The 13410-nt window shown below is 40.9% G+C and overlaps 1 protein-coding gene across 5 annotated transcripts in view; it reads right to left on the reverse strand.

Annotated features, from left to right (window-relative positions):
* Positions 1-7768, reverse strand: part of DNM3 (dynamin 3) — a 571656-nt gene extending 563888 nt beyond the window's left edge. For 4 of the 5 annotated variants that reach the window (XM_027086312.1, XM_027086311.1, XM_027086314.1 and 1 more), the window contains exon 1: positions 7447-7749. In XM_027086312.1, the coding sequence (XP_026942113.1) occupies positions 7447-7607 (161 nt within the window). In that variant the 5' untranslated portion in view covers positions 7608-7749. Of the gene's footprint in view, positions 1-7446 lie in introns of all 5 variants that reach the window. The other variant, XM_027086315.1, reaches the window with a different exon arrangement.
* Positions 7769-13410: the final 5642 nt, after the last annotated feature.

Below are 13410 nucleotides of genomic sequence, written 5' to 3' on the forward strand. Positions count from 1 at the left end.
GAAAATATTAATATTGTGTGAAAGGGCTTCCCTGGTGGCACAGTGGTTGAGAGTCCGCCTGCCAATGCAGGGGACACGGGTTCCTGCCCCGGTCCGGGAAGATCCCACATGCCGCGGAGCGGCTGGGCCGGTGAGCCATGGCCGCTGAGCCTGAGCGTGCGGAACGGGAGAGGCCACAACAGTGAGAGGCCCGCGTACCGAAAAAAAAAAAAAAAAAAAACCAAAAAACAAATATTGTGTGAAAACATCCACTATTTCATGTAGTCTTTTCCTGGGCCCATCTGTTTCCTAAAAGTTACAATTTACTCTAGAATATATTATCTCAGCCAAATTACCTGGTCTAAGCCTGAGAAAAATCCTGTTCCCTGTCTCTTTACCCTATTGTGTATGGGGGGAAAAAAATCATTGCTGGTCTACCATCAAGAAAAGTAATGGAGGGGAGTATCAAGGAGGAGGAAAGAGTGGTCCAATGGAATGGAATGGGAAAAGGAGGTGGAGAGGATGAGAGGGAGGCACTTTAAAACAATAAGAGGAGGAAGAGAAAATGATGAACTGCCATGGGGCTCCCAGTTCTGAACACCAAGTTCCAAACTCAACTGTGATTCTATTTCTGACCTTGGGCCAATCTCTTGTTTCTCTGCATCCCAATGTAGCTCCAAGAAGTGACCAAAATTAAACCAGGAGAAAGTTTTTTACAGAACCTAATGAAAAGCCAGTCCTCACTACTGATTTTAAAAAAGCTAAGCCAGCTATGACCAAAAAAACCAAAATTGCCAACCTGGTATTAATAAACCTTCTAATTTTTTGGAACAGTTTAATTCAATAATACAAATCATTTAGTATCAACCTTCCCTTTGCCTTTACCCTCCTTTCTTTCTAAATACCTTCTATTCTCAGGTTTGCCTTTAGAACATTTTCCCTGACATTTTGTCTTCCACTTGCTCTACTACTTTAACTAAATGCCTTATTCTTAAAGAATAGAATTCCATCTCCTTAAAGATCCTTAGTGAGTCTGATCCATCCCACCTATCTCAATGCATCCAGTTATATTTTTAATCTCTCCAACCTCTTTTCTTTCCTGCTACTCTTCTCTCAGGCGCTCTCCAACATACAGTGTTCTTTGTGATTAAGTGACAGTCTAAATTCAATGCCTTGTTGTCAAGTCAGACACTGAGACACAGATCACCAACTCCCTGCTTTGACATCGATACTTCAGTACATGCAGCCTTGAGCTAAAATGATACCGACTGCCAAATGACACCGAAATCTCAAATACTGTCTGCTTTCCACTATATCACAATTCATTTTCAGAATTGTAGTTTTTCAGAGTTGTTTTCTTTTTCACAAAAATAAAGTGACATAGTAAAAATTTTGTCCCATTTAGTTTGCATTATACCCAACTGCCTTCATTTTACAAACTCTTTGAAAGTTGTGGTCTCAGAGCTTATGCTGTCAGTTCTCTTTTTATATATACATCAGCTCCTATACATTTATACTTCCTTCTACGTTCTTACCCAGTATACTTAGAACTCAGTAATATATGCTCATTGACTTCCCTTGACCACATTTCTCAAGAGTATCAATAGGAGTCATATCCAAGGCTAAATTCCAGCTTGGCACTTGCTAGCCATGTGACCTTGTACAAATTATTTGTCTCTCTAACCCTGAGTTTCCTCCCTCATTAACATGGGGATGTGAAAACAAGCTACAGAAGGCATGGAATGTGTATAACAGAATCCATGCCTGCAACCAAGTAAGGCGAAGCAAATATTGGTCTCCTTCTTCCTTCCACTTTATAAAAATGTGTTTACTATAACATAATCCTTTAGAATTTTTAAATGAATGCTAACTGTGAGAAAAAGCAAAGCAGACTTAGGCAAAACTTTGGCCATATAGAAAATAAATTGAATTGTTCTATACAGTACATTAGCTCAGAGTTCTCTTGACTTGGCTCTGGTGGAAGAGGAAAAAAATCATCTATTTCTTTTAGCTGCTTGCAGTCCTCTCTTAAAATTAATCATAATAAGTAAAACAGCATAATTTAACTGTACTTATGAGCCCCAGCACCAAGTACTTACTACCTAAGACAAACACTAATATACTAAATGTATGTCCCATTGGTAGAGAGCCCAATAGCCTACCTTCTAGAACAGCTAACTACTAAGTTTCCATTCCTCCAAAGTTTTGGATGACGCCTGCCCAACTTCATTCTTAAAGAAGTTAATGGAGTGCATTTTTTTGATATCTGTTAATCATAAGTAAATTTCAAAACAGAGATATCCTATGAAGTCCAGTTCACCTAGGTATATTGCTTCTAACGAATTATTGATAATTAAGTTGATTGTTATAGTTAAATCCTACCAATTGAATTTATGATAACCTAAAAGTATATTACATAATGTGAATTCAGCAAAAATATCTTTGTAATTTCAGGTTTTAGCAATTCATTGTTGGATGAAACAAGGTTTATGTTTCTGACACTTCAGTTTAATAGACCCTTGAGAACCATGAAGTATGATTTTCAACAATTATCACATTTTAATTGTTAGCACCCATTTACCTAATAACTTTAATACTTGGAAGCCATTGTTGAAAAATAGTCACTAATTCAGATGCTTTGATATTTTTAAAAATCTTTTCCCTCAATACAAACCTATTTCTGAATTAAGAAGTTTACTAATATGCATGCTCTGTGCCTAATCTTACTTGCAATTAGAGAACTCTTACCTCAATTTTTAATACTCTCTTGAAATCAGTCAAAGGATTTAAGAATAAATTAGTATCTATCGGGGGCTTCCCTGGTGGCGCAGTGGTTAAGAATCCGCCTGCTAATGCAGGGGACATGGGTTCGAGCCCTGGTCTGGGAAGATCCCACATGCCGCGGAGCAACTAGGCCCGTGAGCCACAACTACTGAGCCTGCACGTCTGAAGCCTGTGCTCCACAACAAGAGAGGCCAAGATAGTGAGAGGTCCGCGCACCGCGATGAAGAGTGGCCCCGGCTTGCCACAACTAGAGAAAGCCCTCGCACAGAAACGAAGACCCAACACAGCCCCCAAAAAAAATAAAAGAGCCTACAGAAGTGGTTATTCTTTAAAAAAAAAAAAAATTAGTATCTATCTAAGACATATAAATGACTTTGGATTTTTGAAAAATTATCTGGTCACGTCCATTCAACAATAGCATTAAATGGCTCACTTTTAAGGTTCTCCTGTGAAACAACTCTAATTTGATAATCAACATACCCATCTTTAGAAACCTCACAACTAAAGAAATAAACCTTATATGACATTCCACATTGAAATGTACTCCCCTCAACATAGTCACTTTATCCTTTATTTGATCCCCATTAGTCAAAAAAACCTATTCTACTTGTGCAAAATTGAAAGTCTATTTACCATTTAGGTTAGAAGAAAATAATGTGAATCCTCTGGCTATATAATAAGCATTAAAGAACTAATGTTTCTAACAAGTATGTCATTAAAAAACATTTACACTTTAGCAACTAGTAGTACAGTTTTCACTTAACACCTCTATAAACAAGTTATATTCCCTATCAATACATACTTAAATAAATAACCCAATTATATCCGAGAGCTCCCTTCAAGAATGTCTAATATGAAGAAAAAAACTTATCTTTTAACTAATGTTGTTTCTGCCTAAGGGGTTGCCTCAAATCCTCCGTGAAATGAGGCAAGATAGACATACATAAATAAATATGAATGAAATTATTAACATAGCAGTTTCTTATTATTTTAGGTGGTGATTTTAAGTGTGATCAAAAAAAGAAGTTAAAAGTATTTATCAGAGGAACTGGTAAATCTCAATATGGAGGGGGTTTAATACAGCACAGAGGTTTTAGAGCACAAGTATAGAGCCCAGATACCTCAAGTTGAATCCTAGCTCCACTGTTTTTATGTTAAATTTACCTTCAGCAAGTTACTCAAAGTCTCTAAATCTCAATTTCCTCCTCTACAAAACAGAACTCTTAAGAGTACCCTCCTCAGGCTTCCCTGGTGGCGCAGTGGTTGAGAGTCCACCTGCCAATGCGGGGGGCATGGGTTTGTGTCCCAGTCCGGGAAGGTCCCACATGCCGCGGAGCGGCTGGGCCCGTGAGCCATGGCCGCTGAGCCTCCGCGTCCGGGGCCTGTACTCCGCAACAGGAGAGGCCACAACAGTGAGAGGCCCGCGTACCGCAAAAAAAAAAAAAAAAAGAGTACCCTCCTCTTCAGGGATTTATGAGGATTCAATGAGATTATCCATGTAAAAGCACCTAGAATAGTACCTGATACATAACAAGTACTCCATAAATGTTGACCATTATCATTATCAACGTCTCACTGCACTGTTAAAAAATAAAGAGGGGTGTGTAAAAGTAGTTGAATAAATTCTTCTGTACACAAACCAGACCAATGGGCAGACCCCAAGCCATCTAGTGAACCCCTATATTCAGACCATGAGTCTCAGCTTCTATTCATTAGACCTTAAGCTGCCTCTCACTGAGAGCATTATATCTCATCTGAACACCCAAAAGAACAATCTGGTTACTCACACTATATTACATTAATATGTAAATTCATCACTTCAGCAAGAAAAATCACAAACAAGTAGTTCATTCATGATTCATTTTATTCATAATAATCTCAAACTTGTCACCCCAAAATTGGATTTTAGAGCTACAGTTAAATAAACTAACCCATTCACATCCAAATTCACTCAGTGGTGTCAAAAAAAATCAATATAAACAAACAAACTGAGAGGAGAAGTGATGTTTAGTCCACTAAACATGAAATGTTAAATATTAAGGAGAAAATGCATCATTATTTTGAAGACCAGCTTAAATGATGAGCAAATGCTTAATTTATACAAGTAATGACCCCTTGTTTTATGACTGTGTTCAATAACTGCACAGAGGTCAGAGTCTTAAAATGAAAACAGCTACATGTAAAAGAGGAAAGTTTCATTCTTAAAGAAAAGAACCTTATCTTTATTGGAAAATTTCTGGATAATAAAAAGATAAAAGGTTATAGTAGAATACGAGTAGTTTTTTCCACCTAGGATGAATCTCCTAACAAAATAGAGAATTCCTTTTTCCCCAAGGTTGGTTTATAATTAGAAATTAGATTCCTCAATAATTCAATGACCGAAAACTTTATTAAAGTCAAATGACCTTTTTAATTAATTTTCTCGTAATATATAAGCTCTGCTGGCAGGTGTCATCTCTACAGATAATAAAGCATTGCTATATTTACTAAATGAGTTTTTCCCTTTATGTCCATCCTTTTCTTTGACTTGACATTCTTACAGTAATTAATTATTGGTAAAGCTTTAAAAAGTATAATAAATTACTAGTGTATTCTGGTAAATGACGTCCCTATTTTTCATTCTATCATAAAAAATGTTCAAGCTACAATATTTTACTCTTCCAGATTTTTTTAAATTCTCATTTGAAATGAGGATAGTTAATGAGGAAAAATGTTTACAATTTTATTACAGCATTAATGAATATATTCAGGATTTGAAAATCTGAAGAACAGAATTAAGATACATGCATAAAATTGACATTAGGTTCAAAAGCTCTTGCCACAAAAAGTGCATTTATAAAACAGACTCATCCAACTAAATATATGAAAGATGCATAAAATATGGTCACTGCATTTGAATTACTTACAATTTTAATCTTTAAGTATTTGTTTAAAAAACAAAAGTAGCTAAATGACAAGTAAGGCATACTGTTAAATGCTCTAGAGTTTGAAAACCCAAAAAATGTTGTCATCTAAACCTCACCTTCCCTATAGATACCACTTTAAATTTAGTGAATTTCACTGGCAATAAATCAAAGAGAGTAAAACCCTTAAGTATGTGACTGTTCTGTGTACATGTTTTAAATCACATATTCATCCATCACTTCACCATAAGTCTATGATGACGTAGGCAAAATGCTTTACCATCACTTTTCTCATCACTCAGATTAATGATAAAACCAAGCAAAGTGATTAAGTGACTTAGTCAAAGATACCAACCGTCAGCAATTTTACTTTTTTTTAGTTGGGTTTCTTAGTTTTCTAGTTCAACAGAAAAACAAAAAACAAAAAAACAAAAACCCTAAGAGTATCATCTGAGAGACAGAGCATCATCTGAGAGAAAAGAATATACACTTTATGGATACTAGCATTCCCAAAGGAGATATAGGAATATCTAAATTTTACACATCACCAAACACTAACAAAAAAAGAAGAAAAAAAAAACCAAAAAACAGGAACTTTCTGAATACCAAATAAAAAGAGTAAAGTACAATCTCTGTATTGTACCCTCTCTGGCCCACTCTCTCGGCTGTTGTACATTTCTACCTGGTTTACTGCTAGAAAACAGATTTCGGCTTTCATAATGCTTTCTAATGGGCTTTTCTTAGCAAATGTCTACACTGCTCAGGCAAGGCCGTTAAGGTAACTTAATCTCTCATGAATTGCTCAATGGAAAAAATGCTGATTCCCAATTTAAAAATTAATTCTTTAGCTTTTTCTGAATTAAGAGTAACTACGAAACCTGTAACTATAATTTAGATTCAGCGTGTTAACTTGAAGGCTGGCAGGACAAATAAAAGCTTAAGGAACCGAAGATGATGCTGGGGGGAGGGGGCGCAGAGAGAGTGCGAGAAAGATGCTCGTCCCTTCCGAGATGATGCAGGAATGACATGGCACCTGGACAACACAAGTCCACGTCCACCCCCCTCAGAGTCTGTGCCTCGGTTTCTCTGACATATGCCTGGATCTGTGAATAGGTGCACACGCGAACACACCACCTTTTATTCTTCGACTTCTAGAGAGGAGAATGGTGGGGAAGCGTCGCGGGTTAAAGCCTCACCACAACAAACGATTTCTTTCTCCTCGTACCCCGCCTCCCCTGCTAGGGGCAGGCGACGACTGTCCCGAACAGTAGACAGCTGACAGGAGCCGAGAATCAGGGCAAGAAGGAAAGCATCTCGGGGGGGGGGGGGGGGGAAGGGCGGGGAAATATACCCCACAGCCTTGCCGAGAGCCTCCGGGAGGCTGACTAGAAAAGGAGGAGGATATTGAGCTGGGAAAACAGAGGGGGACTGCGAAGCTCCCGGGCGCGCGACGCACCCAGGCTGCCCGGGGCTGGTGCACATCGGGCGGGGGAAGTCGATCCCGGGGCGGACCCCCTCCCCCGACTCCCAGACCGGAGGACCAGGAGGAAATGGCTTTGTATAGCAGGATGAAAGGCAGACAGGAGAACCGCCAGGCAGGGAGGGACAGAGGATGCCCGGAGCCGGGACGACCCCGCCCGCCTCACAGACACCTCCGCTCCTCCCTCCGTTCCGCCGCAGCCCCTGGTCCAGCCTCGTGCTCCCGCCGTCCACGCTCGAACGGCCCGGAGTGGGGTCGCCCCCACCCCCACCGCCCCACCCCCGCGCCCTGCACACTCACCTGCCCACGAAGTTCTCGAGCACCGAGCTCTTGCCGGCGCTCTGGCCGCCCACCACGGCGATCTGCGGCAGCTCCAGCAGACAGCTCTGTCCCAGCGAGGAGAAAGCGTCCTGCAGACGGTTCACCAGAGGGATCAGCTCCTCCATCTCCCGGTTCCCCATTGTGCCTGCGCCGCCGGCTGCCCGCTAGACCCTGCTAGTCTCTGCGACCTGGCGGGTAGCCGGGGCCACGCAGCCCTCGCCGCCGCTGCCGCGCTCAGTTCAGTCAGCCGGGTCCAGTCAGACGTCGGATCCCGCCACTGTCCGGCCTCTAGTGCGCTCCTGACAGAAACGGCCCCAAAGCGCGCCTGCGCAGGCGAGCGGGGGCGTGGCCTGGCCCCGCGGCAGCGCCGCCCCGCCCGCGGCGCGCTGGGCGTCTGCTTTGCCCTAGTATTCCCAGCCAGACATCCCAGCGCGGCGCGCACGCACTGCCTCCCAGCTGCGGCCAGATGCCACCGCCTCTGTCGTCTGATTTCAAGGCTCAGGAGCAGAGTTACAGCACTTGGTCAGGGAATGGCACAAAATCAGCAGCAGCCGGCGGCACTGTTCCTTTTCAGTAGCTACAAAGCCAAAGTCCAGTGGAAAGCCCTACCACCGGTAACAAGTCAGCACTGTCGCCTGCGGCAGCACCTCGGCTGCCTCCACCAGTGCACCGCCTCCAGAGTGCACCTCCCAGAAGGAAATCTCTCGTTCTCACGCCCCACTTCAGAACCCTGGCTCTTCCTGGGGTAGCCGGCCTTTTGGAGTCTAAATTCTTCAATCTGACATCCATTTCAGGCCCTGCGTAGTCTGACCCTACTTAATCGTTCAACTTTAACGGCTTGGTCCTCCCGGCCCCATCTAAGGAAAGGTGGAGTCCGTCGTGCTTACCCCGCACCACTCCTCCTCTTCAATCTACCAAGCTCATTCTGTCCTTTGCGACCCCTCATGCCATTTCTCCTCTGATCTCCTTCTATAGGCTCTATCAATAACCATGCACTCTGCACCCATTCTCTTAAGTTTAGCGAACTGAGACTGTACGTTGGGTCCTGTGCGTTGTGATGGCGACACAAAGGATAAATGCATGCTTCCCTTAGCCTCCTTAGAGGGATCCTCTTTTCAAATACTGATACTCCTCAGGATTTAATTCATGGACCGTTTTAGTCTACCTGAGGACTTCCCATGGCTTTAACTACAAATAATGGCTAGGGACTACAGAATCTAAATAACTAGCCCACCTCTCTCTCCTGGGCCTTAGACTATATTCCCGTTGGTCCTAGACCTCACTGCCTGAATTAATTTATCCTCACTTCTGACTTAATTTATTCAAATCTGAACTCATCTTTTCTAGTCTCAACACTTAATGCTATAAATTTTCCTCTAACCATAAAAATACTTGTATAAAAATGTCCATTATAACCAAAAAACCAAGAACCCAAATGTCCATCAAAAGGTGAATGAATAAACAAGTGGGATATATGCATTCAGTGACAGATTCTCAGCAACAAAGAGGAGTGGATTCTGATACAGCAACAACTTTGTTGAATCTCAGATGCATTATGTTGAATGAAAGAAGCCCAAGTACGTATTGTATGATTCCATTGATGTGAAGTTCTGGAACAGGCAAAACTATTCTACAGTGACAGAAGTCAGAGCAGTGGTTGTCTTTGAGGGGTGGGGATTGACTGCTAGAGGCATGAGAGACTTGTGGAGGTGATGGAAATGTTCTATATCTTGATTTGAGTGTGAGTATACATTTACCAAAACTCATCAAACTAAACATTTAAGATCTGTGCATTTCACTGTAAATTATACTTCAACTTTAAAAAAAAAAAGAAGAAAAGAAAAACAAAACAGAACACATCATCTTCTCCAAGGTAAGTGGGATGTCTGCCCAACAGACAGCAATGTCTGCTTTTTCTAAGAATCACTCCTCCATCTACCATATGGTTGAAGCCAGAGCAGTCATAACAATAAAATGGCATTAGGGCAACTAACTGTGCTGTGGCCACAGCCTGATGCACCAGGGGAACACTGACTCATGCTGTATCAATCAGAGACCTTTCCAAGTACTACAGAATTCAGAGAGAGAAAGAGAGACCTATGGAACTATGGTTAGTAATGTTTTCATCTACAGAAGGGAGATGCAAAAGATACTGGTCTTCAGAGAGAAAAATTTAAAAGTACAGAAAGAGAGGAGCAGAGAGAAATCCTAAGGTACTTATGTCTTCATTCTGGTTAATTTCTGAGACTCAGCTATGAAGAGTACCACCCAGTCCCAGTCCAGAATCTGGAAGTCATTCTAACTCCCTTTCTCTCTTTCTCCCTCATCCCCTACCTCAAGTTGGTTCCCAAATCATGCCCTTTCTACCTCCCTGGAACCCATCTCCTCCTCCTTTTTGCTGTCAGTGCCTCATTTTTACTGTGATTGGTTGAACAGACACCTTCTTCTATGCTTCCCATGTATAGGCACCTTGAATAGATCTTCACATTGCACTTGACACATTGCATTGAGTCTCTAATTTGCATCTTTCTCTTCCACTAACATAGTAGGCAGAATAATGCCCCCCCAAATTATGTCCACATTCTAATCCCTAGAACCTATGAACATCTTACCTGACATGGCAAATGGGACTTTACAGATGTGATTAAATTAAATAGCTTTGAATGGGGAGATTATGCTGGATTATCTGGATGGGCCCGGTTTAGGAAAAGAGAACCTTTACCAGCTATGTCAGAGGGAGACATGACTACAGAAGAGTAGTTACAGAGATGCAACTTTGCTGGCTTTGAAGATGGAGAAAGCGGGGACCACAAGCCAAGGAATGCAGGCAGCCTCAAGAAGCTGGAAAAGGCAGGAAACAGATAATCCTTATCCCCGAGAGCCTCCAAAAGGACCAGAGCCCTGCCAACACCTTGGTTTTAGCCCAGCGAGACTAGTGTTGGACTTTTAATCAACAGAACTGTAAGATAATAAATCTGTGTTGTTTTGAACGACTATGTTTGTGGTAATTTGTTACAGCAGCCATAGAAAGCTAATACAACTAATGACAAGCTCCTTGAGGGCAACATCCATCTTTGTGATTCTCAATGCCTAGCACAGTGCTTTGCACCTAAGACGACCATAGTCTATTGCAGACAGACATAAATTATTACAACAAAATGTAATAAGTGTTCTAAGGGTGTGATGGACTGAACTGTCTGCTCAAAATCCGTATGTTGAAGCCCTAACCCCCAGTGTAGCTGTATTTGGAGTAAAGAATTAAAATTAAATAAGGTCATAAGAGTGGACCCTTGATCCAATAGGATTAGTGTCCTTCTAAGAAGAGACACTAGAGAGCTTGCTCTCTTTCTCTTTCTGCCATGCGAGGACACAGTGAGAAGACAGCCATCTACAAGCCAGGAAGAGAATCCTCACCAGGAACTGAATCAGTCAGCACCTTAATCTTGGACTTCCAACCTCCAGAATTTTGAGAAAATAAATTTCTGTTGTTTAAGCCACCCAGCCTATGGTATTTTGTTATGGCAGCCCAAGCTAAGACACAGGGTTTGTTTCAAGGAACACGAGATGGAAATCTGAGAGTAACAATACTGCCTGGAGAGGGTCATGGAAGTTTCAGAGAAGAGGTGACTCTTGAGGTGAGCCTTAATGAGTCTGTCCTGCACTCGGCTATGTGCTGTGAGGAATATAAAAGATTCAGAAGCACTCATCCTTGCCTCGAGTATCTTGCACTCCACTCTAGGAGACAGTGCTACCATGCATTAGACAGAGAATGTATCATCCTTAGATAAATTTGAATTTCATGTGCACTGAAGCAATGCCTGTCATCTCTATTCTCTAGAACTTAGGAAAAGTCAGTCCCACCCACCTCCTTTTAGAAATCATCCTGAACTAGTCTTGTTAATTGCTTTCCTTCTTTACTTCCCATTTCCAGAATCAGTCCTACAGTAACATGGAATCGAGAGAAGTTAAACACACACAGACACACTTGATACCATTTGCTCATAAATTACTTTGGATAAAACAACTAGCAAGGGAAAACTTGAAAGCAAAAGCAGGGGGAAAATTTTGACAGAAAGACAACCTACACCTTTGAGAGTGAATGCAAAGCTGAAAAGGGGAGCCTGGTCAAGCACCCCAGCTTCCTGACTGTACCACACGATCATCTCAGCCCTGTTTCAACACCAAGTAATTAACGCCAACTCTTGCCCTCTAACTATTACACTTGTTTCCACTCCATCTTCCTAGCAAGGCAGAAGATTCCAAAGGTTAACAGCCTTTTCTAGGCGTGGCTCTCGAGCTAAGAAATTAGAACTTTTTATAAACACTTCAGAGTTCTTATATTTAAATGAATATTTTCCTTCAGGGTCATTTTGAGAAGCGACAAACTTACTGCAATACCTCCACATTTCATACAATATCAGTGGAACTCCTTTGAAATTGATGAACCTTACCCCAAAGTTCAAACTCAGTCACACAACATTTTAGATGAACAGAATATTATCCACATTGATCTCCTACCTCATTCATAGGACTTAGCACCAAATAATTTTTGGCTAATTTTAAGCATATATATCTATATACACAGGTATACACATATTACATTTATAGATAGATTTTTTTTTAATATGCTACAGGCTTGAAGGAAAGCTCTAAGAGAGGAGTTAGAAAATTTTGACGTAGTAAAAACATCCCTAGAAAAATGTTTAACCTCTCAAAGAACAGCACGTACTTGAATATATGAATTCAAGAATTCATTTTTTTTAAACCAGTCAGATTACTGCAAAGTCATATTCCATATATTTCTCATAGTGCCTAGCTTGGTGGTCAATAAATATTTATGAAGCAGAACTGAATAAAAACTTAAGCAATGGGACTTTCCTGGTGGTCCAGTGGTTAAGAATTTGCCTTCCAGTGCAGGGGGTGAGGGTTCGATCCCCCGTCAGGGAGCTAAGATCCCACATGCCTTGGGGGCCAAAGAACCAAAATATAAAACAGAAGCAATATTGTAACATATTCAATAAAGACTTTTTTTAAATGGTCCGCATCAAAAAATCTTTAAAACAAACTTAAGCATTTGTCATAAACAATATTATTACAATATTGTTACTCTATGTACTATTTAAGACCTATTCAAGGCCTTCAGTTCTTTCTCTAAAGGTTATCTCATGGATAGATTTTAGATCTTACTGCAAATCTTCTTGTCTGTGGGCATCTTTTGAATTCTGTAAACCCTGTGAACATCCAATATAGATATACAGACTTTCAATACTGTAGCCATTGTAGTTGACACATGCCTCTCAGGGCTTCTCTCCTTTAGTCTGGGGTCTGGGGGAGGGTGGTGGTGAGAGGGCAAAGACTCCCAGTTTTATTGTCCATATTTTTCATCAGCTGTCATCAAGAAGCAAAATAACTCTGGAAGCACCACTCCGTATGACTTCTGTCAATGTGAGATTCGACAGATGGAAACTCACCAGTAGTCTCATGGAAGCGTGGCTAAATCTACACACATGCAGAGCACAAATACCAGTAGGCAAGTGTAAAGTATTAAGAGAGAGGGTTAAGGAGAACTCTCTATATCACTTAAGTCTGATTTAGCAGCCAGTTTGTGCTTCTTTCTATCAAGTAGGTATAACTGTGTTCTCCTGTAAACATAATCCATATATACTAAAGTTAGGTATCACATAGGACTCCTTTTAAAGGTGAAGGTCCCTCTAGTGCTTCTTAATTCTCATTTATTGAATTATAAATCTCTCTCTGTGTGTATATATATATATATATATATACATACATACACATACATCTATGTATATATACAGAATTATAATAAAATAATATCTATCTGGTAAGCTATAAATGGCCATTTAAAATGTTTATGAAAACTTTTTAATGACACAAAGAAATGCTAAAAATGAAATATTAAATTTAAAGAGCAGGGTACAAACT

Source organism: Aethalodelphis obliquidens, unplaced genomic scaffold (genome assembly GCF_003676395.1).
Source record: "Aethalodelphis obliquidens isolate GAN/ISIS:26980383/991018 unplaced genomic scaffold, ASM367639v1 scaffold55, whole genome shotgun sequence".
Taxonomy (NCBI): Eukaryota; Metazoa; Chordata; class Mammalia; order Artiodactyla; family Delphinidae; genus Aethalodelphis; species Aethalodelphis obliquidens.